Source organism: Psammomys obesus, unplaced genomic scaffold, assembly GCF_907164565.1.
Source record: "Psammomys obesus unplaced genomic scaffold, mPsaObe1.curated_primary_1811, whole genome shotgun sequence".
NCBI lineage: Eukaryota > Metazoa > Chordata > Mammalia > Rodentia > Muridae > Psammomys > Psammomys obesus.
Genome location: NW_026585609.1, coordinates 124082 through 152036, shown reverse-complemented (window position 1 = coordinate 152036; position 27955 = coordinate 124082). Strand labels below are relative to the sequence as shown.

The following is a 27955-nucleotide window of genomic DNA, read 5'->3' as shown; positions in this document are numbered from 1 at the left end:
GAAAGAAAGAAAGAAAGAAAGAAAGAAAGAAAGAAAGAAAGAAAGAACAAAAGAAAAAACATGGTGGAAATGACTATAATTTTAGCACCCAGGAGATGTAGGTAAGAGGTTCAAAAGTTTATAATTATCCTTAACTACAAAATGAGTCTGAGGCCATCCTGAGCTACATGATACAGTTAAAAAACAATAAAAAAAAAAGCTTGATAGATACAAGATGTCTCCATGTGTAAAGATGCTTCTGTGCAAGCCTGACAGCACAGATCCTACCCCAGGTCTCACAGGGTAGGCAGAGAGAATAAAAGTAGGCTCTTCAGGGTTACTCCGTGACCTCACATGAAAGCACACACGCACTACCACCACAACCACAACATGTCTACACAAAATAGCGAAAACACTAAAACAGGAAATGTAAATTATGAACTGAATATGGAGAGTTTAAGCTCAATGCATCTTGATATTGAGATGTGGACAAGCAAATGGCCACCGAATCAGAAGGTAAGGGAAACATAGCCATTACGCTGCCTGGGAACAATAGGCTATGTTGCGGGCCTCTCTTGAAAGCTACAGGACCAAGGTGGGCACACAAAGAAAAGTTGAAATTGAGGGCTTAATAAGGAATAACTAGATCCTCAGACTCATCTTCCTAAGTAGAAATATTTGTAGGTGCAGGAGTACCCAAACAGGAACAATTGAGGACACAGAGTCCAAAAAAATAGAAGATCATCACATTTTTAAAAACTGTGCAAAAAGTGATATCCTCACTCTTTTCTGGCTGGAACCCAAGTTTCTACCGCTATAGAGAGTTAGTATACTAATTCTGACTCTGAAGTCCACAAACTTTGAGATAATCTCTTTAAAGTTCTTAAGGATTTTTTTTTCTCTACACAATTAAGTGTGGAAGAGTAAGCAGGAAAACAGAGGGTAGGATGCTCTCCAGTGAATAATTAAGAGCAAGAAAGAGTTAAAGCAAGGTAGTTTTTGTGGCCTATCCTTGTAGTACCAACACTTGGAAGCCTGAATGAAGCATGTGATCATTGAGAGTTTAAGGGAAGTGTGAGCTGCATAGTAAATTTAAGGCAAGGCTGGGATATGAAGCAAGACCCTATTTCAAAAAAGAAAACTAAAATAGGACTGGAGGGATGGCTCAGCAGTTAAAGGCACTTGTTGCTCTTGAAGAGGTCCTGGGTTCATTTTCCAACAACCACATTGTAGCTGACAACCATCTGTAACTCCATCCAGGGGATCCAACTCACTTTCCTGATCTCTCTGTGCACAAGACACACAAATGGTGCACATAAATCCATGCAGATTAAACACCCATACACGTATAATAGTTGAAGATCTTAAAAGGAAAAAAGAAGAAAGATATAATGCAAAAGAGGAGAGGGGAGGCAAGAGGAAGAGGAAGATGAAGGAAGGAAGTAAAACAAATTAATAAGGAAAAGAATGATGGAGAATGACAAGGAAATCGCACTGAGGTGGCCTAGAAGTTGACATTTCAGAAGCAGGAGGAATACAGCAGACAACAGCAAGGACAACAGTGAAGCCTCTGAGCAGTTTTAAGGCATCCTGCCACCAGTGAGGGACTTATGAGAGAGAGAGACACAAAGAATGTCGATCAAATAGAAAAAAAATGAGCTTAGTATTAAATCTAAACAAAGAATAGCATGTTTCTATAGCAGAAACATCTTGATTGTTGTGATAATGTAATTAGTAAAGTTTTATATCATCTGATCTTAAAGTATTAAAAACTAACAAGACACTCAGGCAAACAAAAGGAAGAACTGAAAACTCTCCCCAGAAAGCAGAAAGAGAGTAAGAGATAACATACTTTCACTACTGCAATTTTCTGTGTACGTTACTTTGGTAAACAGGAAAATAAAAACCAGCCTTGACTTTGTTCTTTCTCTTGGTGACAGTTTGATTTTGTCAAACTGTAGACCCCTTGTAACCAAAGTATCAATAGCCCTGCTGAGGGACTCAGCACAAAGGTTGGCAGATCCAAAGACTCCATTCATGTATCTCAGCTTCATGAAAGAAGTGTCTCAAGTCCCCAGTTGGGACCTTAAGTAGACCCAAGGACACAAGATTCACTAATCATACTGTCAGACCAGAGACCACATCTTCTCATTTCCATATTGGCCTTTTGGACTTTAGGGAAATATTGTTCCTGCCACAGAGGAAATCTGAGCCTCATTTCCTGTATATGAAAGTAGAACTTAAAACATCAAAGACTGTAATACTCACCGGCCCATGAGGAAATGAGGTAGTGATATTATGAAACACCCTAGGCCCATAACTGCACATCCAACACCAATCATGATAGGTCTGTGCAGTTTTGTTCCGAAATAACTCACGAATATAATCAACAAAAGGTTTCCTGGGAGGGAGGAAGGAGAATGCTTGTTTCAGTAAAGTATTAGCAGCTCTTAGTCAACAATCTCTCCAGCATTTGGACTCGAGGGTTCATGGTCTAACAACCACCTTAACACAGGGGTTAGTGCTTAGGATATCTTGTGCGTTGTTTTCATATGTAGAACAACTGTGACACTGTGGGAAGGTTCTCTTCCACTCTGGAGAACACTAAAGCTCTCTTCAGGCTTGTCCTGCCCTGGGATTGGATACAAAGGCAGGTGTCAGCCTGCACGTCACTTCTGACCTCTCCTTTCATGCCTGCTGTATGCAAATTCAAATGGATTCATGTTTTTAACTTACTATTTAAGAACAGCCTTATTGCTCAACATGGCCAAGCTGTATGTCTGCTTCTACTGTCTCTTCTTTCCTTATACCAGGTAATACTGTTAGCAGCGAGATGGTACAAGACCTAACCCTCCAACTGAACCTTAGGTGTACATTGCAGGAGTCAAAAAGTCAAACCAAAAAAATGATCTTTGTGGTTTAGGAGGAAGATTGGTTTAATAAACTCATTGGGAAACCCTATGCTGACAGAGAAGCCTTTGATAAACATGTTTGAGAGTTAAAAGAATAAGTGAAGCCTGGTGGCATAGGCCTGACATCTACAGCTACTGGAAGGCCAACAGGAAGATTGCAAGATCAAAATTGGCCTGGGCTACAAGGTAAATTCAAAATCAGCCTGGGCAACTTAGCACGTTCTTTGCTGTTTTCATTTAAATATATTAGAAACAATTTCACCGTGAGGAAATTAAACTATGACTAAACTAGAGAAGAAAGGCACCAAGGATGCCAGGTCACTTTGTTTATAGAAGGACTCTTTCTCTTTTATACTTTGTACTCTCATATCCCAGTTCACCACGCAAAATCAGGAATTAAATTTCCTTAATTCTTCTTTTGAATTGTGTTTGATATAACACAAACACAGAAAGCAATCTTTATTTTCTCTAGTGACAAGGGTGGACAGCTAACAATCTCAGAGAGATAGTAGGGAAATAGAAACATTTGTTCACTTCTTTAGAACACAAGTTTCTTCAGACTCCTACAGCAGCCTTTTAAAATGCCAAGGAAAAGCCCTTAGCTTCTCTTTGGGTTACCAAATGAAAGAATCAGATATTAATTCTCCCAGTATTCTGCCACCTGTCAGAAAACAGAGGCCCTCTTAGGCTACGTGGCAATAATTATCTACCAAATTGTGAGGATATTTAATTAAGTTTTTGACACCAAACCAGGCTATTTAGTCAACTTCTAGAAACATGTAACTCAATCAGATTATATAGTCCAATGCAGAAAATTAGGAGAAACATATCAATATATAATAATAAGTAAATATAAAGATAACTTACCTATCTCAAAACTTCCATTGATTATTCCAACTACAAATGTGGGAATATCAAATTGTCTCTCTATTTGTGTGAGCATGGAATTCATATAAACTCCAGATAGTGATTTGGATATATATGCCCATGTTAATGCCATCAAAAACATCTAGGAAGAAAAATAATTTAAAAAATGAGAACTTTGTTTTCTGATTAATTTCTAATTACATATTTGCCATCAACTGACAAAACATGAGGCAGAGGATGGTATCCAACTTAAACAGACATTGACCATGCAAGAAACTTTAAAGTGTAACCTCTACTATGTCACAGTGTCCTAACTCTGGAAAAGGAGTTAGAATAGTTTGTTAATGGTGGTGAGTTTTGTCATTAGGTATGGCTTTGTTCTTTTATCAGGCACATTATTCATATAGAAAAACATGGAGTTGTTGCCTGGAGTAAGACATGTAAGAGACAGCTATTGATGTGTCTTCATCATTATACTGTTATCTGCAGGACAAGTGTTGTCTTGTTTAAGAAAGAGAAGGAACAGAACACAGAATTACACCAAGGCATTGTTTCTGCAGAAAGGCTACAATGTTCTCTCTGAAGGGATGCAGGGTCTCTGGATGTCCTGGGACAGTTTGATACTTTGTCCTCTTTTTCAGCATTCTTGGGCACAATAAGTTACATTCTCAGCACTGGAAGCAATGACCACTGTGTTTTTATTTTCTTCCCGTGAGCTGCAAGTATATGCCTGACCCTATCTCCCCACGCTGAGATTACATTTATATATATGTTACCATGCCCAGTTTTTATGTAGGTTTTGAGGACTGAACTCAGGACCCCTGATTCCAAGGCAATTACTCCATTGATTGGGTTAGCTCTCCATTGAGAAATTTTTCTCTTATAACATATTTTTTTTATTGATTGGCTCAGCTGGTTGACAAAGATCTAGCAAAGCTGAGCCAAGTGACGCAGTTGCTGTGGTGCAGTCTCTTACTCTTTGGCCATGATCTCTATATGTCACGTGCTTAGTAGGCTTTTATTATTTGTATAACTTGGCGATATTGGATTAATGGAAATTTTCTTATGAATCATTTACCACCTCTCACAGGAGCACTGTCTTTAAGCTTCCCTGGGAATGTCTTGACCTTGCTACACCTTCTGCTTTTAGGAAGATATCCTTATCTGGCCTTAGTTGTAAGTCTTCCTTATGCCTTGGAGGTTGTGACTCAAGTAAATATCCCAGGAACCTCCTTATTGGGCTCTGACTTAAAGATACTCTTGGCACATCTGTCCCATCACTTACTAGGAAACAGTATAATCAGAACAAAGTACATATGGGCCTCTGTCATATGGCCAAGGAACAAGAAATACCAAGATTAGACATATAAATAAATTCTATAAATATAAAGTATAAACATTATATTATGGCAGGAATTAAATAACAACTGCAGCAACTTTGGCCTGAAGATTTTTCTTGGGCCAAATGAAAATTTGACTCTGACTATTAAAAGTTGATATTGCACAGTTTGGGGCATGACAACCTGCCCAGGCTGGTATGAAGATTTTCTTTCTATCTAGTGCCCTTGAAACCATAAGAGTTACCAGCCTGAGAATAAGCTGTCATGCTTTGGCAAAATATGCCCTTGAAACCGCAATATTGTTAAAAGTTGGGTTGTGGGGTTGATAAGAGAAAATGATTGTAAAATATAATTCTGTTCTGTCATGGTTTATTAACGATGACTAAACTTATGACCAAGTGGAAGTTAAAACACGTTTCCAGTGACAAAAATGATATGATCCATGTTTTGGAACAACATCCATCTCTCCCTGCCTACTAAGTTCTGTAAATAAAGAACCCAGACTGCCAGTCCCTCAGGATGTACCCCCACCCCATCCCTGTGCGTGACTCATTTCTTCCTTGATGCTCTTGCATCTACCCTTCTTCAGGCCCTGATCTCACCTGGGGATGGAATCCCACAATTGATTAAATTTATTATCTGGTGATTTTATACATGCATGGAATGTTCTGATTATTACTTTTTTTTCTCTTCTCCTTCTCTCTTCCCCGCTAGCACCCTCATTTTTAGGACTCCTTTTCCAAGGTTCATGACTTTGGGGATCTTGTTTTGTTTTGTTTTGTTTTCTATTTAGCTTAAGCAGGGATGTATGTGTAGCTAGTAAATTAGAACTAAGCAGCTGTGCCCGGGGAGGTCACAAGTGTGTGCATGGCTGAAGTCCGTGAACGCCATCATTTTCCCCATCCTGGGAGGCATTTCTTAATGATTATTATTTCTAAACTGAAGAAGCAGGAGTTTCAGTATGGTACTGTAGACCTTTTGACCACCCTAATATTCTAGGTAGTTCTAAATTCAGAGAAATCGAATTGTTTTCAAAATATTACCTCTAATTTTTTTTCTTGTAAACTCAAGGTTTTTACATTTTTCCCAAAGCAAATCGTACCAGTATCTACTGTTGTTAAACTCTCAAGTACAGTAACTGTGGGGATTTAGACAGAAATGGCCCCTATAATTTCACACATTTGAATTCTTGGCCATCAGGGAGTGACACTAATAGGAGATGTGGCCTTGTTGGATGTCATGTGTCTTTAGGGATGAACTTTGAGGTTCAGAAGCTCCATCCAGGCTCAGTGTCCCCCAATTCCTGCTGCCTACTGATCCAGATGTAGAACTCTCAGCTCCTTTTCTATCACCATGTCTGCCTGCGTGCCACTATGATACATACTTTGACAATAATAGACTAAACCTCTGAATATGTAAGCCAGCCCCAACTAAATGTTTTCTTTATAAGAGTCGCAGTGATCATGGTGTCTCTTCACAGAAATAGAAACCCTAACTGAGACAGCAAACAAAGACGAATTTTAGAAGTAGTATTTATAGATGCCTGATGACTTTTCTGTACAAATGCTATTAATCTTGGTAACTAATAATCACATTACTCATCATCATCCTAAAATTTGAAGCTGGAGATGCAGCTCACTGGTTAATAGCACTGGCTGCTCTTGTTGAGGACCTGTGCTATGTTCCCATCACTCAAATAGTGGTTCAAAACCACCTGTAATGCCAGTTCCAGGAGATCCAGCACCTTCTTCTGATCTCCAAAGACAGAAGACAATAGGCATACCAATATATATGTGGGCAAAACATCAATTTACATAAAATAAAATGTAAACTTAGAGAAATCAATACACCTTACGAGTGGAGGAGGAGGTATAGATCAGGGATAAAGGAGTTGCCTGGTGTGTATGAGCACCTGTATATCTAATTCCTCATCCCTCATTTTAGTAATAAAGAACATCCTGGAAGGGTGAGCAAATACATACATGCAGAAACAGTGACAGACAAAGGAGAGAGAGAAAGACAGAGAGACAGAAATAGAAAGACACAGAAACACACAGAAAGAAGTCTCAAAATGATTTTTTTTAATCTTAAAAAGTATGGCTACCATTATCCTTTTCAGATGAAAAACACTGAAGTATAAACAGGTTGTATAAATTGTACAAAATGACATATCCAGTAAGGATCTAGGGAGGTTTAGGAGCCAGGGGTCCTGGGTTCATCAGAAGCATGTGAGAATTGAAGGATTCTTGGGGTGTTTGAGTTCCAATAATTTGTACATCATTACAAAAGAAAGCACTTTTCAGGGGCTAAGTCTGAAGTCTTCCTTTTATGTTAATAACATTCCATTCCATGTGAATAAAAGTTAAATGAGCTTTAGATAAGATGACTTAGGCAGGGCTTAAAGAAGGACTCTGCAGAAACTAATAATTTCCTGGGTTAATATAAGTTCACCTTTAATATAAGCATGCCTTTGGAGCTATAAGAACAGCGGTTGTCTCTAAAATAATGAAAGCCAACAAAACAGCCTAAAGAGTAGACAATTTTCTTACAAAAGAATGACTGTTGTATTGCCAAAGCTTGAAGAAAATATTTGCCTGACCAGGTCTTGAAGTCATCTTTGCATATTAATCAACAGAACACTTCTGTGGGGAGAACTGTTCCCTAGCCGTGATCCCTGAGGTTCTGTCAGGAACCACTGAAGGCTGAGCACTGTACTGACCTCTGACTTCTGACTGAATTCTACCACAACATGAAATACTTCTAAATCTTTTTAAACCACATCCTCCTGTAAGATCCTCTAAATCAGTGCTTCTCTACTATTCTAACAGTTGTGACTCTTTAACACAGCTCCTCATATTGTGTTGATCCCAGACCTGAAATTATTTTTGTTGCCACTTATAACTGTTATTTTGCTACTGTTACGAATCATAATGTAAATATCTGTGTTTTCTGATGATCTTAAGTGACCCCTGTGAAAGAGACACTTGACACCCCCCAAAGGGTTATAACCCAGAGGTTAAGAACCTCTGCTCTAAATCATTTTGATAATATTTTCCTGTATGCGTAATCAAAATTAGACATCTATAATATGAAACCAACTTTTTAAAGGCAAGAAATTAAAAACATATTGGGTAAAATACTTTTTTTGTTGGAAAATTTCATGTATACTGCACAACACAAGAATCTTCAGCTCTAGTTTAAAAAGACTCTGGTGTGTATATACATGCATACATAGAAAAATCCATACCTTGATCCTGGAAAAGCATCTGACCCCATGGGTTGCAATATTCTTCTCAGGTTCTCCCATGCTGATCTTCTGATTTTTTTCCAGATGTCTATGCTTTCAACGTCCTACTGCTATCTTTTCAAGAAAACAGACAGTTGTTAATTAAATTATTTTCTGAACTGTAAGAAGTCATTCTTAAACCAGGCATGGTAACACATGACTTTGATAACAGCACTAAGAGAGGCAGAGGCAGGCCTGGTCTACAGAGCAAATTCAGGGCAGCCAAGGCTACACAGAGAAACCTTATCTCAAAAAACAACACAATAACAAAAACAAGAAAAAGGAACAGCAAAATCCAACGAATAAACAAACAAACAAACAAAAAGCCAAAACGAAAAAAAAAAAACAAACAAACCTTAAGGGCTAGGGTGTCTTACTCAGAGGTTCTATTGCTGTGATAAAATAGAAGGACCAAAAGTAAATTAAAGGGTAAAGGGCTTATTTTAGCTCAGAGTTCTATATCACAGATCATCACTGAGGGAAGTCAGGCTGGGAAAACAGGCAGGAACCTGGACACAGGAGCCAATGCAGAGGTTGTGGAGGAACACTGCTTCCTGTTTTGCTCCTCATGGCTTGCTCAGCCTGGTTTCTTATACAACCCAGGACTGCCTGCCCAGTGGTCCCACCCCCAGTGAGCGAGGCCTTCCCACATCTTAGAAAATGCACCACAGGCTAGACCATAGGTCAGTCTCCTTGGGACATCTCAGTTAAGGTTCCCTCTTCCCAAATGACTCTAGCTGATGTGAAGTTGGTATGAAACTGTGCAGCACCCCTGGGGAGGTGGCTCGGTGGGTATGACTCCTAAGCTTGAGGTCCTGACTTCCCTTCCCAGTAAGGTAGGAAAAAGCTTTCCTGCACCTGCTGTCACCCCAACACTGGGCGGACCCAGACAGCAGGATCGCTGCAGTGTGCCAACCTGGCACTGTAATTGAATGAATCACCAACAAGTTTAGTGAAGAGATCCCATCATAAAACATAAGTTGGAACATTCTACAGAAAGACATTCAGCATTGACGGCGGCTTCCATAATAAACACATGTGTACATGTGTATCTATGCATATACCCAGAACCCATAAATACATATATACTACATTATGCTACACCACTCTCCACACACACAGAACCCATAAATACATATATACTACATTATACTGCACCACCCTCCACACACACATTTCCTGAACAGGAACAATTAACCAGTACCTGAAATATTGTAAAAATACCTAGGAAGGGTGTTTGTTTGTTTGTTTGTTTGTTTGTTTGTTTTATTCTGACTGTACTTGTAAGTAACTGCATTGGAGAAGATTGGGTTTCTGTGATTTCTACTGAAAAAGTCAAAGCAAACAGCTATGCTTATTCTTTGGTGATATTAAAGATAGCCTCTGTGTTGTTAGGTTCTGACAAACGACAATGTGGTAAAAATAAAAACCTTCAGTTCTTTAGCCAAAGCAAATGAGACCCTTTGAACTCACTATAATGCATTTGCTTTTAAGAATGCAAACACCAGTGAATGTTAGATCCTTTGATTTTGATGTTGGTTGTGGTAGACTTGTGTGAAAAAAAAATCAAGTCTCTTAAGAAAGAAATAGAAGAAATCAGAAGATGGAAACATCTTCCCTGCTCATGGATAGGCAGGTTTGACATAGTAAAAATGGCCATGTTACAAATGCAATCTACAGAGGCAATGAAATTCCCATAAAATTACCAACACAATTATTTGCAGACCTTGAAAGAAAAATTCTCAACTTCATATGGAAAAACAGGAAACACAGAATAGCCAAAACAATCCTCTACAATAAAAGATCATCAGGAGGTATTTCCATCCTTGATTTCAAGCTCTACTATAAAGCAACAGTAATAAAAACTGCATGATATTGGCATAGAAACAGAATGGTAGATCAATGGAATTGAAGACCCCAAAATAAACCCACACACTTATGGACATCTTCTTTTTGACAAAGATGCCAAAACCATACAATGGAAAAAAGATAGCGTCTTCAACAAATGGTACTGGTCTAACTGGATATCTACATGTAGAAAAATGCAAATAGATCCATACTTAATCACTGCACAAAACTAAAGTTCAAGTGGATCAAAGATCTCAACATAAAACCAGACACATTACATCTGTTAGAAGAAAATGTGCAGAAGGGCCTTGAACTCATTGGCACAGGAGACTACTTCCTGAACAGAACACCAACATCACAGGCTCTAAGATCAACAATCAATAAATGGGACCTCATGAAACTAAAAAGCTTCTGTAAAGCAAAGAACACTGTCATCAGAACAAAAGGACAGCCTACAGACTGGGAAAGGATCTTTACCAACCCTATATCTGACAGAGGGCTAATATCCAGAATATATAAAGAACTTAAGAAGTTAAACAGCAACAAATCAAGTAATCCAATTAAAAAATGGGGTACAGAGCTAAGCAGAGAATTCTCTGCAGAGGATTATCGAGTAGCAGAGAAACACTTAAAGAAATGTTCAGCGTTCTTAGTCATCAGGGAAATGCAAATCAAAATGACCCTGAGATTTCACCTTACACCCATCAGAATGGCTAAGATGAATAACTCAAGTGACAACACATGCTGAAGAGGATGTGGAGAAAAGGGAGTGAACCCTCCTCCATTGCTATTGGGAATGTAAACTTTTACAACCACTTTGGAAATCAATCTGGTGCTTTCTCAGACAATTAGGAATAGTGCTTCCTCAAGATCCAGCTTATACTACTCCTAGGCAAATATCCAAAAGACGCTCAAGTATACAACAGGGACATCTGCTCAACCATGTTTGTAGCAACTTTATTTGTAATAGCCAGAATCAACTCAGATGTCACTCAATTGAGGAATGGATACAGAAATTGTGGTACATTTACACAATGGAATACTACTCAGCAATTAAAAACACAGAAATCGTGAAATTTGCAGTTAAATGGTGGGAACTAGAAAAGATCATCCTGAGTGAGGTATCCCAGAAGCAGAAAGACACACATGGTATATACTAACTTGTAAGTACATATTAGACACATAATATAGGATAATCATACTAAAGTTTGTACACCTAAAGAAGCTAAGCAAGAAGGAGGACCACGGGTAAGATGCTCAACCCTCATTCAGAAAGGCAAACAGGATGGCCATTGGAAGAACAAGAAAACAGTGAACAGGACAGGAGCCTATCACGGAAGGCCTCTGAAAGACTCTACCCGGCAGGCCATTAAAGCAGATGCTGAGACTCATAGCCAAACTGTGCATTGTGCAGAGAATCTTATGAAAGAAGGGGGAGATAGAAAGACCTGGAGGGGACTGGAGCTCCACAAGGAGAGCAACAGAACCCAAAAATCTGGACACAGGGGTCTTTTGTGAGAAATGATACTCCAACCAAGGACCATTCATGGAGATACCTAGAACCCCTGCACAGATATAGCCCATGGAAGCTCAGTCTCCAAGCGGGTTCCCAAATAAGGGGAACAGGGGCTATCTCTGACATGAACTCAGTGGCTGGCTTTTTGATCACCTCCCCCTGAAGTGGGGCCAGCCTTACTAGGCCACAGAGGAAGACAATGCAGCCAGTCTTGATGAGACCTGATAGGCTAGGGTCAGATGGAAGGGGATGAGGAACTTCCCTATCTGTGGATTTGGGGAGGGGCATGGGAGGAAAAGAGGGAGGGAGGGCAGGATTGGGAGGGGGCAAGGGAGGAGGCTACAGCTGTAGTACAATGTGAAACAAATGTTTTAAATAAAAATACATTAAAATTTTTTGAAAGAACAAAACAAAAACAAAAAAGAATGCAAACACCTTGGTGTTTACTGTCTTAGTAGTGAGACTATGGATTTCACAGTGACTGTAGCCTACTCTCAGTTCTTAGATAGCTGCACACCTGGTCAGGTGACCCTCTCACAAACCCTCCCAGTTAAGGCAATCTATTTATTTCAACGACATAGAAACAGCTCCCATTAAAGACTGAGCATGCTGAGAGCATCCCTCCCATCACACTGCAGTATAATGTAGGCTAATTAATAGAATTCCCTCCTATCACATTTTCCATTTGTTTCTGGTTTTTCAAAAGTCACAAAAGGCTGCAATCCAGTTAAGACAGTGAGGCTTTGTGGCATCATGAGTACCAAGAAAATTTGTTCAACTTCGAGTCCATGGAAACCCCGAGACAAATGCATGTTGTATTAAGCCATTAATGTGATTTGATAAATAAACAACAAAAAAGAATGCAAAGATATCCATTGTGTTTGTACTAAACCTCTGCCTCACTGAGCCAACAAAGTCTGTTTGACCAGGCTTCCTTCCTGAGTACTTTGTGTTCCAGGACTCCCCTGGAGATCAAGAAGAGAAACACTTTCTGGTGCACTGTTGATTCACAGAAACCTGGGGAGACACAGGATTTTAATCACGAAAACAACTTAAGTAAAAACAATGAATAAGTATAACATCTGGGGTCGAATCAAAACAATTCCAGTTTTTAAAATGTAGGGTTTAGGAGAAGATGAGACACCTAAGCAGAGATGTCGCTGTGATTACTTCTGACCTACGTGTTGTGTATGGGGTGAACGTGTCCTCTGTAAGGGGCATTGTGGTCACAAGTATCTATGTGCAATGCATAAAGGCGGCTTGACCCCTGTTCAGCTGTGCTGGCCTCATCTAACTATCTATTTTGTGTCTTGAAAGTAGAATGTTTTTCATCACTATAAATATATTTTAATTTTGGATTTATTCTACAAAACTCATCTATTTTATTTCTCAGCAGTATCCACAGCACTAATGTATGAAAATGCTCTCAAAAATGTCTATTCACAAAAATAATACACAATGGCTCGAAGTTTATAAAACATTTAAAATGTTTAACAAAGTTCCCAATTTCAGTCACTACTGAGTGACTACCCTAACCCTATGATCCTATGGTTCTCTTCATTTCCTTACAGTTACAGCAAATACTTATTGAACACCTGGTATGTGCCAGTCACTTCATGAAGCTCAAGATTCAACCAAGAAGCCAGACATGCTGTTCTATAGAAAATTAAAGTTGGTTAGGACACCTCAGCCACCAGAGAAAGCTGATTGGATCCACATACCTAGGAACCTGTGCTTTTCTTGGGAAAATGACATTTCTTAAAAATAATAAATAAATAAATGTACACTGGGATAGAATGGGGCCACGTAGGCTGAGGTACAAATTATTTATTATCGAAATAGGGAAGAAATTTCATAGGATATGGGTGAAAATTACAGGGACTGTCTTGGCAATTCTGATTAGATATAAGAATGAAACACCCAGAATCAAGGCTTCCACATAAAGCTTCAAGTCCACTTAACTTCCTGAGAGGACCTGATACTGATTTTGCAAAGAATGGTAGAAGGAGTTGATTTCCAGTAAAGAGAAAACTTATTCAAACATATACCAACTACAGATGAAACATCAAATTCTCAACTCTCCTCACTTGCTCCTCTTTTGCTCACCCAGAGTGCCATCTCTCATCATCAGCCTTTCTTTCGTCCTTTCCTCCTTGCCCAGGCCTGAGCCCAGGTTGGTCATTCTACCCATCAATAAGAAAGAACTTAGCTTCTCTCCCATGTCAAAGCTATCTTTGAATTCTTTAGTGGCTTAGAATAATATTCTAAATATCTATTTTTTCATTTCTTAACTGTGAATAACTGGAGTTAGTCCCCAGAAGTTCACTGGATAGTTTTCCCCTTGAGTACTAGGTAACCATCTGGGTAGGTTTTATCACCATCTTGTGGATTCCTTTCAAAATGCATTTTCTGTGTCAGAGAAGTTTCACAACCAAGTCTTGATTCTAAATAAAGTGTACACAGCCAGGCCCTTGAAAAGATATTCAATGGCAATAAATTAACAGCCATCTTTCTCTAATGTGCTAACTTTTCTGTGAAACATATTATATCTTTTCAGATCCATAGAGGAAACATGTGTTTCCTTGATTCAGTAAAACGTGTATAATCCAATACTGAATCATGTCATGCTCTCCTGTTGAGCACTTTGAACCTAATTGAGAAATTTCCACAGAGTGACAGCCACATGCACAGGGCCCCTTTGTTAGCACAGGATTTTGTTTAAGCAGTCACTTCTGCTCCCAGGATTACACAGTGTTCGGACAAATCCATATCAATCAGCAATGGTCACGAAAACGGCACATTGCACTTTTATAAAGCAGAAGGCAAAGCAATGTCTCTCCCTTTACAGGAAGAGTAGACATTACTGCAGTATCACCTACTAGAAGGCACTAGTACCACAGGAGGAGTAGGTGGCAGTACATTACACCCAGCCCGAGGCCAAACCAGCCCCGGCTATGAACCATTTTGCACTGTTTTATTTTAAAGATGTATGATGGGACATCTGCTCTCTCAAACATTTTGAGAATACAGTGCACAACTGCTCAGCAGGTAGGTGAGCATACTACAAAGCAGATCTCTAGAACAGCAACGACCTTGCAGTACTGACACTCTACACACTGAGCAGCAATCCGTGGGGAGGGGGTCACTCTTTGCATCTCAATCACAGGAAAATACAACCCTGTACACAGTGAATAAACACGCTCTCTCACACGCAGTATCCACAATTTGTGATTATCAGAAAATGCATGCTGTTCATTTCACCTGCCAGCACTACTGAATTAATAAAACAAAGGCTTTGCTTTACCTTGGCCAAGTAAGAAGTACATACATGAAGAAGCCTTAGGTCCTCTCTCTGGTGACGGAAAAGAAAATCACAGTAGCAAAAGTCTTATGAAAAGCACCTATTTTCAGAATTCTCAAGTTGCCTCTAACTATGTTACAGCCTCTTGGGTGTGTTCCAGCTGAAATCCTTTCAACCAATACCAAACCACGAAGGACGTGCCAAGAAAGGACTTGGAGAATCAACAATGACTTGTTTGATTCCTAACAAATTATTTTACTTTGGTCAGCTCCTTCTAATCAGAAATCAAAGGAGAAAATGCTGAATCCAATCTGTTAAATAGATTTTTCTGTAAAATAGATACACTTTTATTTTCTACATTCAAGATATGTGGAATGTGCCCCTCTGGGAAAACTTAACCAGATATTAAGAACGTTACTCATCTGTTTGTTTTTACCAGGCAGAACAAGACTTGAACATTGACAGACCAGCAATCTAGGCAGTCCGTGGTGGCTTTGAGTGAGTTCTAAGCCTATACTGAGAAGCCAAACAAGAAAACCAAAACATGATTTCTGCTTGTAACAGAAGCAGCTGTGAATGGCAACAGTGTCACTTCTAGTACCAAACATATCTAGAGAATGAAGAGATGATTGCAGAAGCCGTTTTCCATACTCTAGACACTTGCTTTGCACTGAGTCTTACCAGGCAGCTTTAAGCTCTTTAATACACAGACCTCTTGAAAACCTGCACTTTATGGTTAAAGCAAGAATCAGGCTAAGCCAGTTTGAAGAGTGTTCACTCCTGATACCCAGATGCAACAGTGTTTGGGTTGTTTCTGCATGTCCTCATTTCCAGGTGATATCTACTCCTGTTTCCCCCAGCAAGAGTGGGCAGGCTGCTTAGCACTGCAGCAACTAGCATGCTGTCCCCTCGTGATGGCATCTCCCTACCCTCCTTGTCTATAAGTCCCTACTGATCTCCACTGCGTCCTGAACCGCAGCCAGGTCTAGACTGAAGCGCCATTGCTGCAGCTCCAGAAAAAAGATTACTTTACTCCGGTTATTGTCCAGTACTGGTTTTGCTCTGATAGCCATACCATGAGGATTATCATTTCTTCAGTCTTTTTTCCCTCCTTTTTTTTTCTGAACAAGTGCAATTTGAGGAACAAAAAAATGGGTATCTCTACTTAATCTTATGGAAGGAAATATTTAAACTTCTTTTCCCATAGAAGAGTTTCTTTCTTTCCAGTGTTCCCCACATATCTGCTAATCCAACGACATCCCAGGATCTTCCTTGAATCCATTTATCGGTACATTTTCTCATTCATTTACATAGTAAAAGGGAGGAGACAGCTGGAGGTAGTGTCTGGTGTGCAGCAATATTCTGACTCATCCCAGATGAGCTGGCTTGCTTCTATGGGCTTTAAGCCTGTTTGTATCTGAAATATGGGAATTTCTATGTCTACCTTGCAAGACTGCTATGGAAACTGAATAGAAAACGGCCATCAGCGCCCTCCTGTGGACTGGAAAGAAGCGGTCACTTTGTCAATGGCAGTGACTATTATTCAGACATCTGTAAATATTTACTAAATTCCATGCACAGTAGTAGGTGTTAGGGATCCAAAGATGAATAGCATGAACTTTCTTTCAAGAGGTTTCAGAAGCTTTTGAGAGAGGCAGATCATTAAGTCATAATAGGTAGCTATTGCCACAGTGCAGTAAGTTTCTAGAAGGGAAAAGATTAATGAAAACCATTCTCATGCTTGTCATTTGGGTGCAGTATAATAGTTTAACCACCCATGACTTAAGTACAAGTTTGAAGATCTGTTTGCAAACTGTCTGCGTGCTCTGAGACAGGCCACTCTGTTTCCTTTTCTATAATGAAAACATCATTTCTCTTTCTTAAAGTGTAGGGATGAAAATAGAATTCATGACAGGTAGCAGAAGAGCTGAGATGCACAGGCCAACTCCTCAGGGACATAGGCTACCTTGGGAAGCTAGGAAGGTCCTGGCATTTCCCCCCAACCTCTGTCTTCCCCAACATCAAGCAAATATTTCTGAGTAACACAACTTAACAGAGTCTGATGATGAGGGAACCTGAGATCCTTAGTTTGCAGATGCCTGTCTCTAGGATACAGTGCAGATAAAAGCACAGCTCACAATGGATGTGAGACCAGATGAACACTGACCAAGACAACCATAATCCTCACTAAGATTTAAGTACGCTTAATTCATGTTATAAGATGGACACACAAGCAACATTTCACCAATGCTGCTGTACAATAGTCCTAAGTCCACGGTGCTGCTCTGACTTGGGTCAGGAGATAGCTCCTTGTATACTTCAGGAGCCCTCACATATCTTAGTGACACTAAGCACACGGGTTTGTCATCAAGCCAATTGGTTTCTTTACTGACTTGAATGTGTAAACTCACCCCTTCTGCAGGACTGCTAAAACAGCCTTAGTCACTATATCTTCACAGAGCATAGGCTGTCGACAGGAAAAGACCAGCTGTTTGGGGGCTTACTGGCAGGAAATCCGCTTGCCACTACTTTCTGAAAATCCAGCTTATTTCCTGCTCAATATTTTGGACTCCATATATGATGTATGCTTTTTAGTTGAGTGACTAACACGCAAGAAAAGTCCAAAAGAGTATTTGCTCCTGAAGAACTGCTGCTACATTGAAAAGACACAGCTCTGATCTCATTTAGATAACACATTATTTTGATAAAACTGGATTCCATGGGAGATTGCAGATAATAAATAATAAATATCAACCTCGCATACGCTTCACATATTTTAAGCATTATTCTGAAGATTGTTGTCACAGCAGTGCATTCAATTCTCATAAAGTCCTGTGGCTTGAGTACTGTCACCCAACTTGAAAGATACCGGATTTAAAGCACAGAGGGGTCGAATCACTGTCTAAGGTCATAGGTCATAAGTGGCAAAGCCAATAGTTAGCTGTGCAGATTCTTACCAACTGTAGCAATCTGGCCCTTCTCGAGTGCATATGTCCAAGAGGTAAGACAGTGAGTTTCTGAGTGTGTTTACAGTCAAATTAGTTTTAATTCTCCTTTGGTAATTACTATGCTATTTCCTGTAAGTATTGTTATAGATTTTATTTCAGTTAAATATGATAGAGGAGTTAGAGACCTTCTATTTAAGAGCTTTTGCTCCTCGGCCAGAAGACTGTGCATTGGACCCTAGCACCATCAATAGCGCTCAAACAGCTGGAATTTCAGCAAGGGATGCCAGTACCCTGCTTCTGGCGTCCATGGGCGCCTGCACACAAGTGCACAGACACGCACACAAAATAAATCTTCTTAAAAACCTGATGAAGCAAGCACACGCCTAGAATACCAGCTTTAGCGTTATAGAGGGAGAGGTGGGAGGATGATTATACGTTCAAAGCAACCCTGGTCTTACTGGTGGACTTCATGTGAATCAAGATACAGAGGGTGAGCCTAACTCAAAAAGAAAACAAAAACAAAACAGTAAAAACATTTAAAACAGTTGAAAAATGAATGGGTGTTTGTGGGGCTAGGGGCTTGCAACTGGAAGAGCTGACCAGGAGGAGGAGTGAGGTCGAGGATTGTCCAAACCCAAAAGTCTTGTTTTGAGACTGGCAGGGGTAGGATGACTCCATTCCTGCCCTGGGCCTGCAGTAGCCTTACAACCCCCAACTCTGCCGCCCTTGAGGCAGTCGGGCACTTGATGGCCTCTCTCCTTAAAAGTTCGTGTCCAGCAAGCACCTGGAATTCCTCTTCATGCAAACAAGGCATTCCCAGCATCTTAGCCCCAGCCAATTATGTAGTGTATACTTACCCTGAAAGCCTCTACCCATTCTCCAGAAGTTTAAATAGCTTTTGTTCTCTCCCCACAATTAAATAAGCTGGCTCATTGAAGCCTGACTCCTGGCAAGTGTTTCTCCTGTACTCACTGCTGCCTGAGTTCTACATTTCCTGGATGTTCCTGCCTTACTTCCTCTCACAGAGTCCACTAGTTGTTGATCATGATGGCAATTGTGGGTGGGGAAGCAGGGTCAGGAATGGCAGGTGTTCCTGGAATTAACTCTTTAATATTAACTGGAATACTATGCACATCTGAGCCAGACAATGTCAAATCTTAATACTTTTTGTTAATTGTTATCTAAATATTTATTTTGCTCAAGGCTTCTGTGTGTGTGTGTATGTTTGCATGTAGACATGCACGCATCCAAATGCACACACATACTCATTTATACATGTACACATGTGGAGGTCAGAGGGTAACCTCAGGTATTGGTCCTCATCTTCCACGTGTTTCAAATAGGGTCTCTTTGTTGCTTCATACCCAGGATAGCTATCCCTAACCCTAAGCCTAACCCTAACCCTAACCCTAACCCTAACCCTCAGAATTCTCCTATCTCCATTTCCCATCTCTCTATGGGAGTGCTAAGATTTCAGACACATCCAGCTATACTTGGGTTCTGGGGATTTGAACTCAGATCTTTACGCTTTCACAGCAAGCATTCTGCCAACTAAGCAATTGCCCTAGCCTCTTACTTTAGAGTTTTTGGAGGCATAGATTCATGTGCTATATTGAAAAACACATCATCAGAGCTGCCTTTACTCTAAGAAATAATGTCTCTGTTGCTAGAACACAATTACCAAATGGTAGCCACCCTCCAGAATTCTGCTGTGGCTATCAGAGGGAACAACCTTTTTTTAAATAGCACAGTTTTGAAATTCTTTAATACATTATTAACTTTGGGACATTTCTACTCGTATTTTGCTGGTGATGACTTTTTATGATGTTAACATAATAAATTGGTATTTGGTAGTTCTAATCCATCTGATTTAATATGATTTATGCATTTCATATTATGAAAGCATAATATGATTGTGAATACTGTTGGTTACTTTTGTTGTTCTGGAGTCTTTCCCCATATTAAAAGGCATTCATTTAGCTGAAGCAATAGTCTTATCTCAGTGAATAATTGCCAAATATCTGAAGTACAAAATCTGAATTCTGAGTTCCTTTGGAAGCCATCCCCAAACCAGAATCCACATGCTCCTGCCTTGAATTACCTCAGACGCACAAAGTTGAAAGTAAAAAATTAATCAGTGAACTCAGTGTACTCGACTTTTTTGGAGTTGTAAACGTTACAAAGTTCTTATAGGTCAAAAGGATTTGATAGCATTGGTTTAATCATTCTTCTTTAGTAATAATGGAGACATCGATGCTACAGTAGTCCATGCACACAGAGGCCTGCTGTAGCACCCTACCATGCACATTAAAAATTAAAATTACCCCCAGGCTTGGTGGCACATGCTTTTAATCCCAGCACTCTGGAGGCAGAGGCTGGTGGATCTCTATGTTCTTGAAGCCAGGTGGCTCTACAAAGTGCATCCAGGACATCCAGGGCTACTAAAACAAACAAACAAACAAACAAACAAACAAAACGTAGTCACAAATAAATTGAAACAATAAACAAACAAACAATAAAACAAGGAAAACAAAAAACAACAACAAAACCTACCCCTGAAAACAACAACAGCAACACAAACATAAACAAAACAAAACAACCCTAAAATTCCCATTGCTTTTAGCTGGTGCATATTTTCACTGTCTAGCTGCTTGCTCTCCTCTTCCCCTATTTACTTATGATGCTACCACAGATAGCTTTTTCAACACAAGAATTTATATAAAGAGTTCTTTTTAAGAGGTTTTTTTAGGCACAATTGTTTTGTTGTGATCTTTTGTTTTGATATAACCAAAACACTGATCATTAAAATCTAGTATACATTATTTATATTCCAATTATGATCATTTTCCTAGTAATTTTCTTTATGGGTGTTTGGAAAAAAATTTTACACTAACTTATTTGTGGTGTTTTTGTTCATGTGTATGTGTGTGTTGTATATATTTTATGACATGCATGTGTATGTCTGAAGACAACTTGCAGGAGACAGTTTTCTCCTTCTATCATGTGGATTCTAGGGATTTGATTCAAGTTCTCACACTTGGGAGCAAGCGACTTTTAATCACTGAGTCATCTTACAAGCCCTTTCATAGGTTTTTTTTTTTTTGAATTTTATTTTTTTCTTATCAGTTACATTTTTTTGTTAGCATTTTTAAAAATTTTTTATTAATTACACTTTATTATTCATTTTGTATCCCCCCATAAGCCCCTCCCTCCTCCCCTCCCGATCCCACCTTCCCTCCCCTTTCTGCATGCATGCCACTCCCCAAGTCCACTGATAGGGGAGGTTCTCCTCTCCTTTCTGATCTTAGTCTATTAGTTCTCATCAAAAGTGGCTGCATTGTCCTCTACTGTGGCCTGGTAAGGCTGCTCCCCCCTCAGAGGGAGGTGATCAATGAGCAGGCCAATCAGATTATGTCAGAGGCAGTCCCTCTTCCCATTACTAGGTAACCCACTTGGACACTGAACTGCCATGGGCTACATCTGTGCAGGGGTTCTAGCTTATCTCCACGAATAGTCCTTGGTTGGAGTATGAGTCTCTGGGAAGTTCCCTGTGTTCAAATTATCTTGTTCTGTTGCTCTCCTTTTATAGGGTTTTTAATATTGTCCTAATACCACTCCACTCTTGACATTGTGTTTAGGTGATTATTTTGTAGTTTCTTTTGAATAATAAGCAATGTCTCAGCCTTACCTAGAGAAGAGGATTCTTGACCATTTAAAGAGAATATCATGAGCTGGAGGGATGATCCATTGGTTAAGAACACTTGCTACTTTTCTCAGAGTACATATCAGGTAGTTCAGAACCACCTCTAATTCCAGCTCCAGAGGAACCAACAGTCTTTTCTGGCTTTTTTTGGCACTGACACACATGTGACAGACACACATGCATACCTATGTAATTTTTTAATTAAAATTTTCTAAGACTGATAGTTTCTCAAAATACCTGTCAATATAAATCTGCCTAAAGTTCTTTTATGAAAGCTTCTATTTACACAGCTTGAGTGAAAAAAAATACTATGATAAATATATAATGCCTTCCCAAAGTGCTCAGACACATGATGTCCCTTTGTCCCAGAACTAGAAAGGTGAGCTTGGGTTACATGGTCCACGTGTTTCTTTCAATCATGTAAGTACCAAGATATTAATTCTCCATTTGTTTCTCAATTCATTTGTTTTAACATCCAGAGTCTCTGGGAAGACCCCTGTGTTCAAATTTTCTGGTTCTGTTGCTCTTCTTGTGGGGTTCCTGTCCTCTCCAGATCTTACTATTTCCCACTTCTTTTTTTTTTTTAATTTTATTTTTCTTTTTAGTTACATTTTGTTAACTCTGTGTCCCAGCTCTATCCCGCTCCCTCATTCCCTCCCCAACCTCACACTCCCTCCCTGGTCTCCTCTCTGCCCCTTTCCAAGTCCACTGATAGGGGAGGACCTCCTCCCCTTTCATTTGACCCTGTTTCATCAGGTATCTTCAGGGCTGGCTTCAAAGTCCTCCTCTGTGTCCTAACAGGACTGCTCCTCCCCTGGGGGGCTGGGGAGGTCAAAGAGCCTGCCCTTGAAATCCTGTTAGAAATAGTCCTTGTTCCCCTTACTTTGGAAAACTACTTGGTTACTGAGCTACCACCGGCCACATCCGAGCAGAAGTTCTACGTTATATCCATAGATGGTCCTTGGTTGAGTGTCAGTCTCAGAAAAGACCCTGTACCCAGATATATTTGGTCCTTGTAGAGCTCCTATCCTTTCCATATCATACTAACTCCCCTTCTTTCATATGATTCCCTGCACTCTGCCGAGGGTTTGGTTATGAGTCTTAGTGTCTGCTTTGAAACACTGCTAGGTAGAGTCTTTCAGATGCCTTTTGTGGTAGCCTCCGGGATCTAGAAAAGATCATTCTGAGTGAAGTATCCCAGAAGGAGAAAGACAAACATGGTATATACTTGCTTATATAGACCTACAAGATATGATAAACATAATGAAATCTACACACCTAAAGAAGATAATCAAGAAAGTGGACACAGGCGAAGATGATCAATCCTTATTTAGAAAGACAAATGGGATGTGCATTGAACGTATTTCCCACTTCTTACATAAGATTCCATGCACTCTGCCCAACAGTTGGCCGTAAGTCTCAGCGTCTGCTTTGATAGTCTGCAGGGCAGAGCCTTTCAGAGGCCCTCTGCGGCAGATTTCTAGGTTGTTTCCTGTTTTCTTCTTCTGATGTACATCCTCTTTGCTTTTTGGGATGTGGATTGATTATTTATTTTGATTTTTAACTTAGGTCTCTAATCATTTATAGAAGTTTGCCAAAGTATTTGATTTTTTATTTTCTCTCGAAATTTTTGTTTTATCCATTGAAGCTGTTCTGTCTTTGATTACATCCAGAGCAGTGCTGTTTTTAACAACAGGCATTAAATTCTTTAATTACTCTATGGATGAGTTTCTCCTGACAGGGAACAATTGAATGGAATTTAATGTCAGGGCCTGCAGGAGGTCCCCTCTGATGGTAAAGGGTTACCTTGTTGATCTGCATTCAGTAGCCCAGTGATGGCCTTTGCCACACCTTCTGCGTACTCCAGAAAGCTGGGGCCTTCTTTTGGATTCTCTCCAGAAAACTCATTGTTTCTAGGAAAGCCTTGCCCAGGATCTATTTCCAAATGGCCTTGCTTACCATAGTTAAACATCTGCCATTTGATTTTTCCTAATGTTTTTAGAAATTATAGACCTAAGGCTTGTCTAAATTCCTCTGTATCTGAGTATTTTTCTTTCTTTTTTCCCTTGGCATTTCAGTCTTTTTTTAAATTGGTATTTATATTATTATTTTAAAATTCTTTATTAATTACACTTTATTCACTTTGTATCCCCCCCTGTGGTTCCCTCCCTTCTCCTGTCCCAGTCCCAATCCCTCCCTTCCTCCACCCTCTGCATGCATGCCCCTCCCCAAGTCCACTGATAGGAGAGGTCTTCTTTTCCTTCCTTCTGATCTTAGTCAATTAGGTCTCATATTAAGCACATAAAACTGCACTACTTAATATATTTCTCCATGAACTTTTTGTGAAATTCAGAACGCAGTGTATCATTTACAAATCTTTTGTCTTTCTTCTGATCATCTATACCTTTTGCACAGTTCTTAAAAATGACGTCATTGTCCCACCTTCTTTTAACCTTGAAGTTGGCCTGAGGTAGGGATGGGCCAGTGAAATTAAGGAGAGGGTTTCCACTCAGAATGTTTTCCATGCGAATTCTCTCTTCCTCTGCTTTTTGTTCTTGTTCCTTCCTGGCCTGCTCTTCAGCTCTTTCCTTCTTGATTTTTTCCAGCTCTGCAGGAAGAGCCGCAGTATCATCATCATCACTCTCCTCTTCAAAATCCTCATCTTCCTCATCCATGGGAGGATCATCGGCATCAAGAATGGCATCAGGAATCTGGTCTAAGCGGGGCTTCTTTGACACTGAAGAGGAAGTTGTATGTTCTCGGGTTGGATGGTCCCTATTTTATTCCCTTGCAGCAGCTCTCTCTCCTGAATTCATGGTTTCGAACCTCTTCCAGGACATCCTGTGTAGTTTGTCTGTATTTTATCTTTGTATGAGAGGGAAGATCTATGCTTGAATACTGCTTTGAGAGCTGGCTCAAATCCCCTTCTCCATTTCCTCTTCCACCTCTTATAGGTTCAAAAGTTGGTCTCCCTGCTGTTGTCATCTTTTATTTTTCTGGGGGTCCGACACAGCACCTTCGGAAGCTCACTCACGAACCATTGAGACCCTTAGCTCCCAGCAACCTTGGACATTCTAACAGGGAACTTGGAATAGTTTCTCAATCCTCTGATCTGGCGTCCAACACAGGTTCCCTGAGCTGAGACCCCTCCCTGAGTCTTATTATATAGTCTTTTCTTGTTCTAGTTTATAAGTCTAATTTTTCTTCTAAGGCTTATATCTTATCAATCCACCTTTTCTTTGAGTGAGTACAGAGAGCCATTATGGCTATTGAGAATAAAGGATAAAATACCAAAATGAAAATAATCATAATTGGTATTGGGACAATTTCAGCTAAGCCATTTCAATTTTAATTTTCTGCTTCTTTTCTCAAGCCATCTAGAGTAGCACTATACAGGGTTCTAAAGCCTTCTATTATGGTGCTTCCCATCCTTAACTCTCTCCTTGAGTACTTCCCAGATGACTTTCTAAATCTGATGGTTTTTCAGTTGGTTCACAGCTGGAGTGATCTCTCTCTGTGGAGTCATGCCCCACATTGGCACCCAAACGTCATAACGAAAGAAAATCCCAACCATTTGATTTTACCAATGGAGACTCAGGAGCCAGATTCTATGGTGAAAACCTACTAGCTCAGAGGCAGAGAAAGCACCCAGCTGACCTTCCTTCAGTTCATGCTCTGAAGGAAAAAGCCAAAACCCCAAAGCTTAAAAGGCTGAAAGCTAAAAGCCCCAAAAGCCAAAAGCTTCCTAGCTCAGCTGACAGTCTAGGAGGAAAAGGCTTGCTAGCTCACCTGACAGCTCAAGAGGAGAAAGTCAAAAGCTAAAAGCCAAAGAGCGCCTTCTCCATGCTGTCTTAAATACTTTCTTCTCAAAGTCCCTCCTTTCTACTTAATCCCTATCAGCTGGTTTCTTGTTCTGCCTATTGACCTAGGGTTAACTTTATTAAATCCTGTGTATAGAATACTCTAGGATTAAAGGTGTGTGTCAGTACTGAGCCACACAATAATCACCTGTTTACAATAAACAGAAAGTTCTTGGCTTAAAGGTATGTGTTGAGGCTGAACCACACCAAACAAAGAAACAGGTTTTTTTACAGTTCACAAACTCAGGGTTCACAATGGGATCAAATACCCTGCAACACAACACAGTGTACATATCAGTACCACAAACACAATAAATAGAATTAAGTTTTAAAAGAATCACATAGCAGAGTGAATGGAATTTTATGTAAGAAGTGGGGAATAGTAATTGCTGGAGGGGACAGGAACTCCACGAGCAGAGCAACAGAACAAGATAATTTGAACACAGGGAACTTCCCAGAGACAGACTCATACTCCAACCAAGGACTATTCGTGGAGATAACCTAGAACTCCTGCACAGATGTAGCCCATGGCAGTTCAGTGTCCAAGTGGGTTACCTAGTAATGGGAAGAGGGACTGCCTCTGACATAATCTGATTGGCCTGCTCATTGATCACCTCCCTCTGAGGGGGGAGCAGCCTTACCAGGCCACAGTAGAGGACAATGCAGCCACTTTTGATGAGAACTGATAGACTAAGATCAGAAAGGAGAGGAGAACCTCCCCTATCAGTGGACTTGGGGAGTGGCATGCATGCAGAAAGGGGAGGGAAGGTGGGATTGGGAGGGGAGGAGGGAGGGGCTTATGGGGGGATAAAATAAAAAAATGAATAAACTGTAATTAATAAAAATTAATTAATTAAAAAAAGATTTGAAAAAAAAAGAATCACATAGCACACTACAAAGTATACCCTCAATTAGTTAAGTTATAAAAAGTTTAAAACAATTTTAAGATATTAATTATACAGAAAACAATAAAATAACAAAAAAGCTAAGGCATTAGCCAGCATAATTTATGTCTTTTGCTTGGTCCTCATGGAACGTGGCTCTTACTTTGTTTTACCTACATATCTTTCTCCATGACTGACACTGATCTGCAAAAAATAATAAATAAAATAATAACAATAATAATAATCCTTTTTTGCTTACAAAAAGAATATTTGCTATTTATTAACAAATTAGGGTAACTTTTTAACTCTTAATTTTTTATTTCAAGATTTGGCTTTTAGCCAAGTGCAGTGGAACACACCTGTAGTCCCAGCACTCATTGGGGCAGATGCAGATGGCTCTCTGTGAGTTCAAGGTCAGCCTGGTCTACAAAAGTGAGTCCAGGACAGCCAAGGCTACACAGAGAAACCCTGTCTTAAAAAAACAACAAACTAACAAACAAACAAAACAAAACAACAACAACAAAAAAGATTTGGCTTTTCTCTAAAATATTTGACTGAAATCCAAAATGGTAATAGATTAATTTTGCTTGCATCTACCAATACATTTATGACTGTTCAGGTTTATTAAGGTAAAACTGAATTTCCAAAAGAATTCTTGCCACATTTTTTCTTTAATTATTAGCCAAGGACTGCAATTATCTGTGTCTGTGATTGCATTGAGGTTTGTTCCTTTTGCCTCCTTTGAGCACTTTGTCCTCCGGCTGCTTGCTTTTGTGTTCACTTGACTACAGCACAGGGGAAATTTTTAACTTTTTGGCTTGATATTGTTTTGTTTGGTTTTTGTCATGTTTTTCTATTTCATTTGGCCAGAACTTCTATATTGGGTTCAATAAAATCTCTCCTATTTAGTAGAAACATGGAGACTCTTACATTCTCTCCCAGATATTAAACACCCTCTCTAGGAACACATAGGTATAGTTTGTTGTTTACCTCCTTCACCAACGAGTAAAATATGCTATACATATACAGCTCTTTGTATGTTTGCATGCATAAGCCTTGTCTAAGAAGAGACAGTGTGTGAACTATGTCAGAGAAAGGAAAGGGGGAGGCTTAAGAGTTGGATCAGTGGTTAAGAGTATAGCTGTCCTTGAGGAGGACACATGATCAGTTCCCAGGATGACAGCTTATAACCACATATAACTTCAGTTCTAGTTCAGTTCTAACACCCCCTTCTGATCTCTAAGATCACTATACTCACATATCACACAGATTTACATGCATATAGAACACCCACATATATACATATAAAATATTATATATTATATGTTTACACAAGCAGAACAATCACATACACACATATGTATATTATCCATTTAGTAGAAACTTGGAGACTCTTACATCCTCCGCCAGCTATTAAATAACCCTGGTTATTAAACACCATATTTCTACTAAATAGACATTAAAATAAATAATTTTACCATATATAATATGTATTTATATATAATACAGTA

The 27955-nt window shown here is 39.6% G+C and overlaps 2 protein-coding genes across 4 annotated transcripts in view; both read right to left on the bottom strand.

Moving 5' to 3' along the window:
• LOC129679200 (solute carrier organic anion transporter family member 1A4-like) overlaps window positions 1-15178 on the bottom strand; it is a 41275-nt gene extending 26097 nt beyond the window's left edge. Inside the window, exons 1-4 of one of the 3 annotated variants that reach the window (XM_055610144.1) lie at window positions 15053-15178; window positions 8346-8459; window positions 3759-3900; window positions 2248-2380 (exon numbers count right to left, since the gene is read on the bottom strand). In XM_055610144.1, coding sequence (XP_055466119.1) covers window positions 2248-2380; window positions 3759-3900; window positions 8346-8405 — 335 coding nt within the window. In that variant the 5' untranslated portion in view covers window positions 8406-8459; window positions 15053-15178. Of the gene's footprint in view, window positions 1-2247; window positions 2381-3758; window positions 3901-8345; window positions 8460-15052 lie in introns of those variants that run through there. The other 2 variants (XM_055610155.1, XM_055610165.1) reach the window with 2 other exon arrangements.
• An 8834-nt stretch (window positions 15179-24012) lies between these two features.
• On the bottom strand, window positions 24013-24685 carry LOC129679240 (spliceosome-associated protein CWC15 homolog). The gene is given in 2 exon segments (XM_055610236.1): window positions 24013-24505; window positions 24507-24685. Coding segments are annotated over 2 exon segments (672 nt in total).
• Between the last annotated feature and the right edge of the window lie 3270 nt (window positions 24686-27955).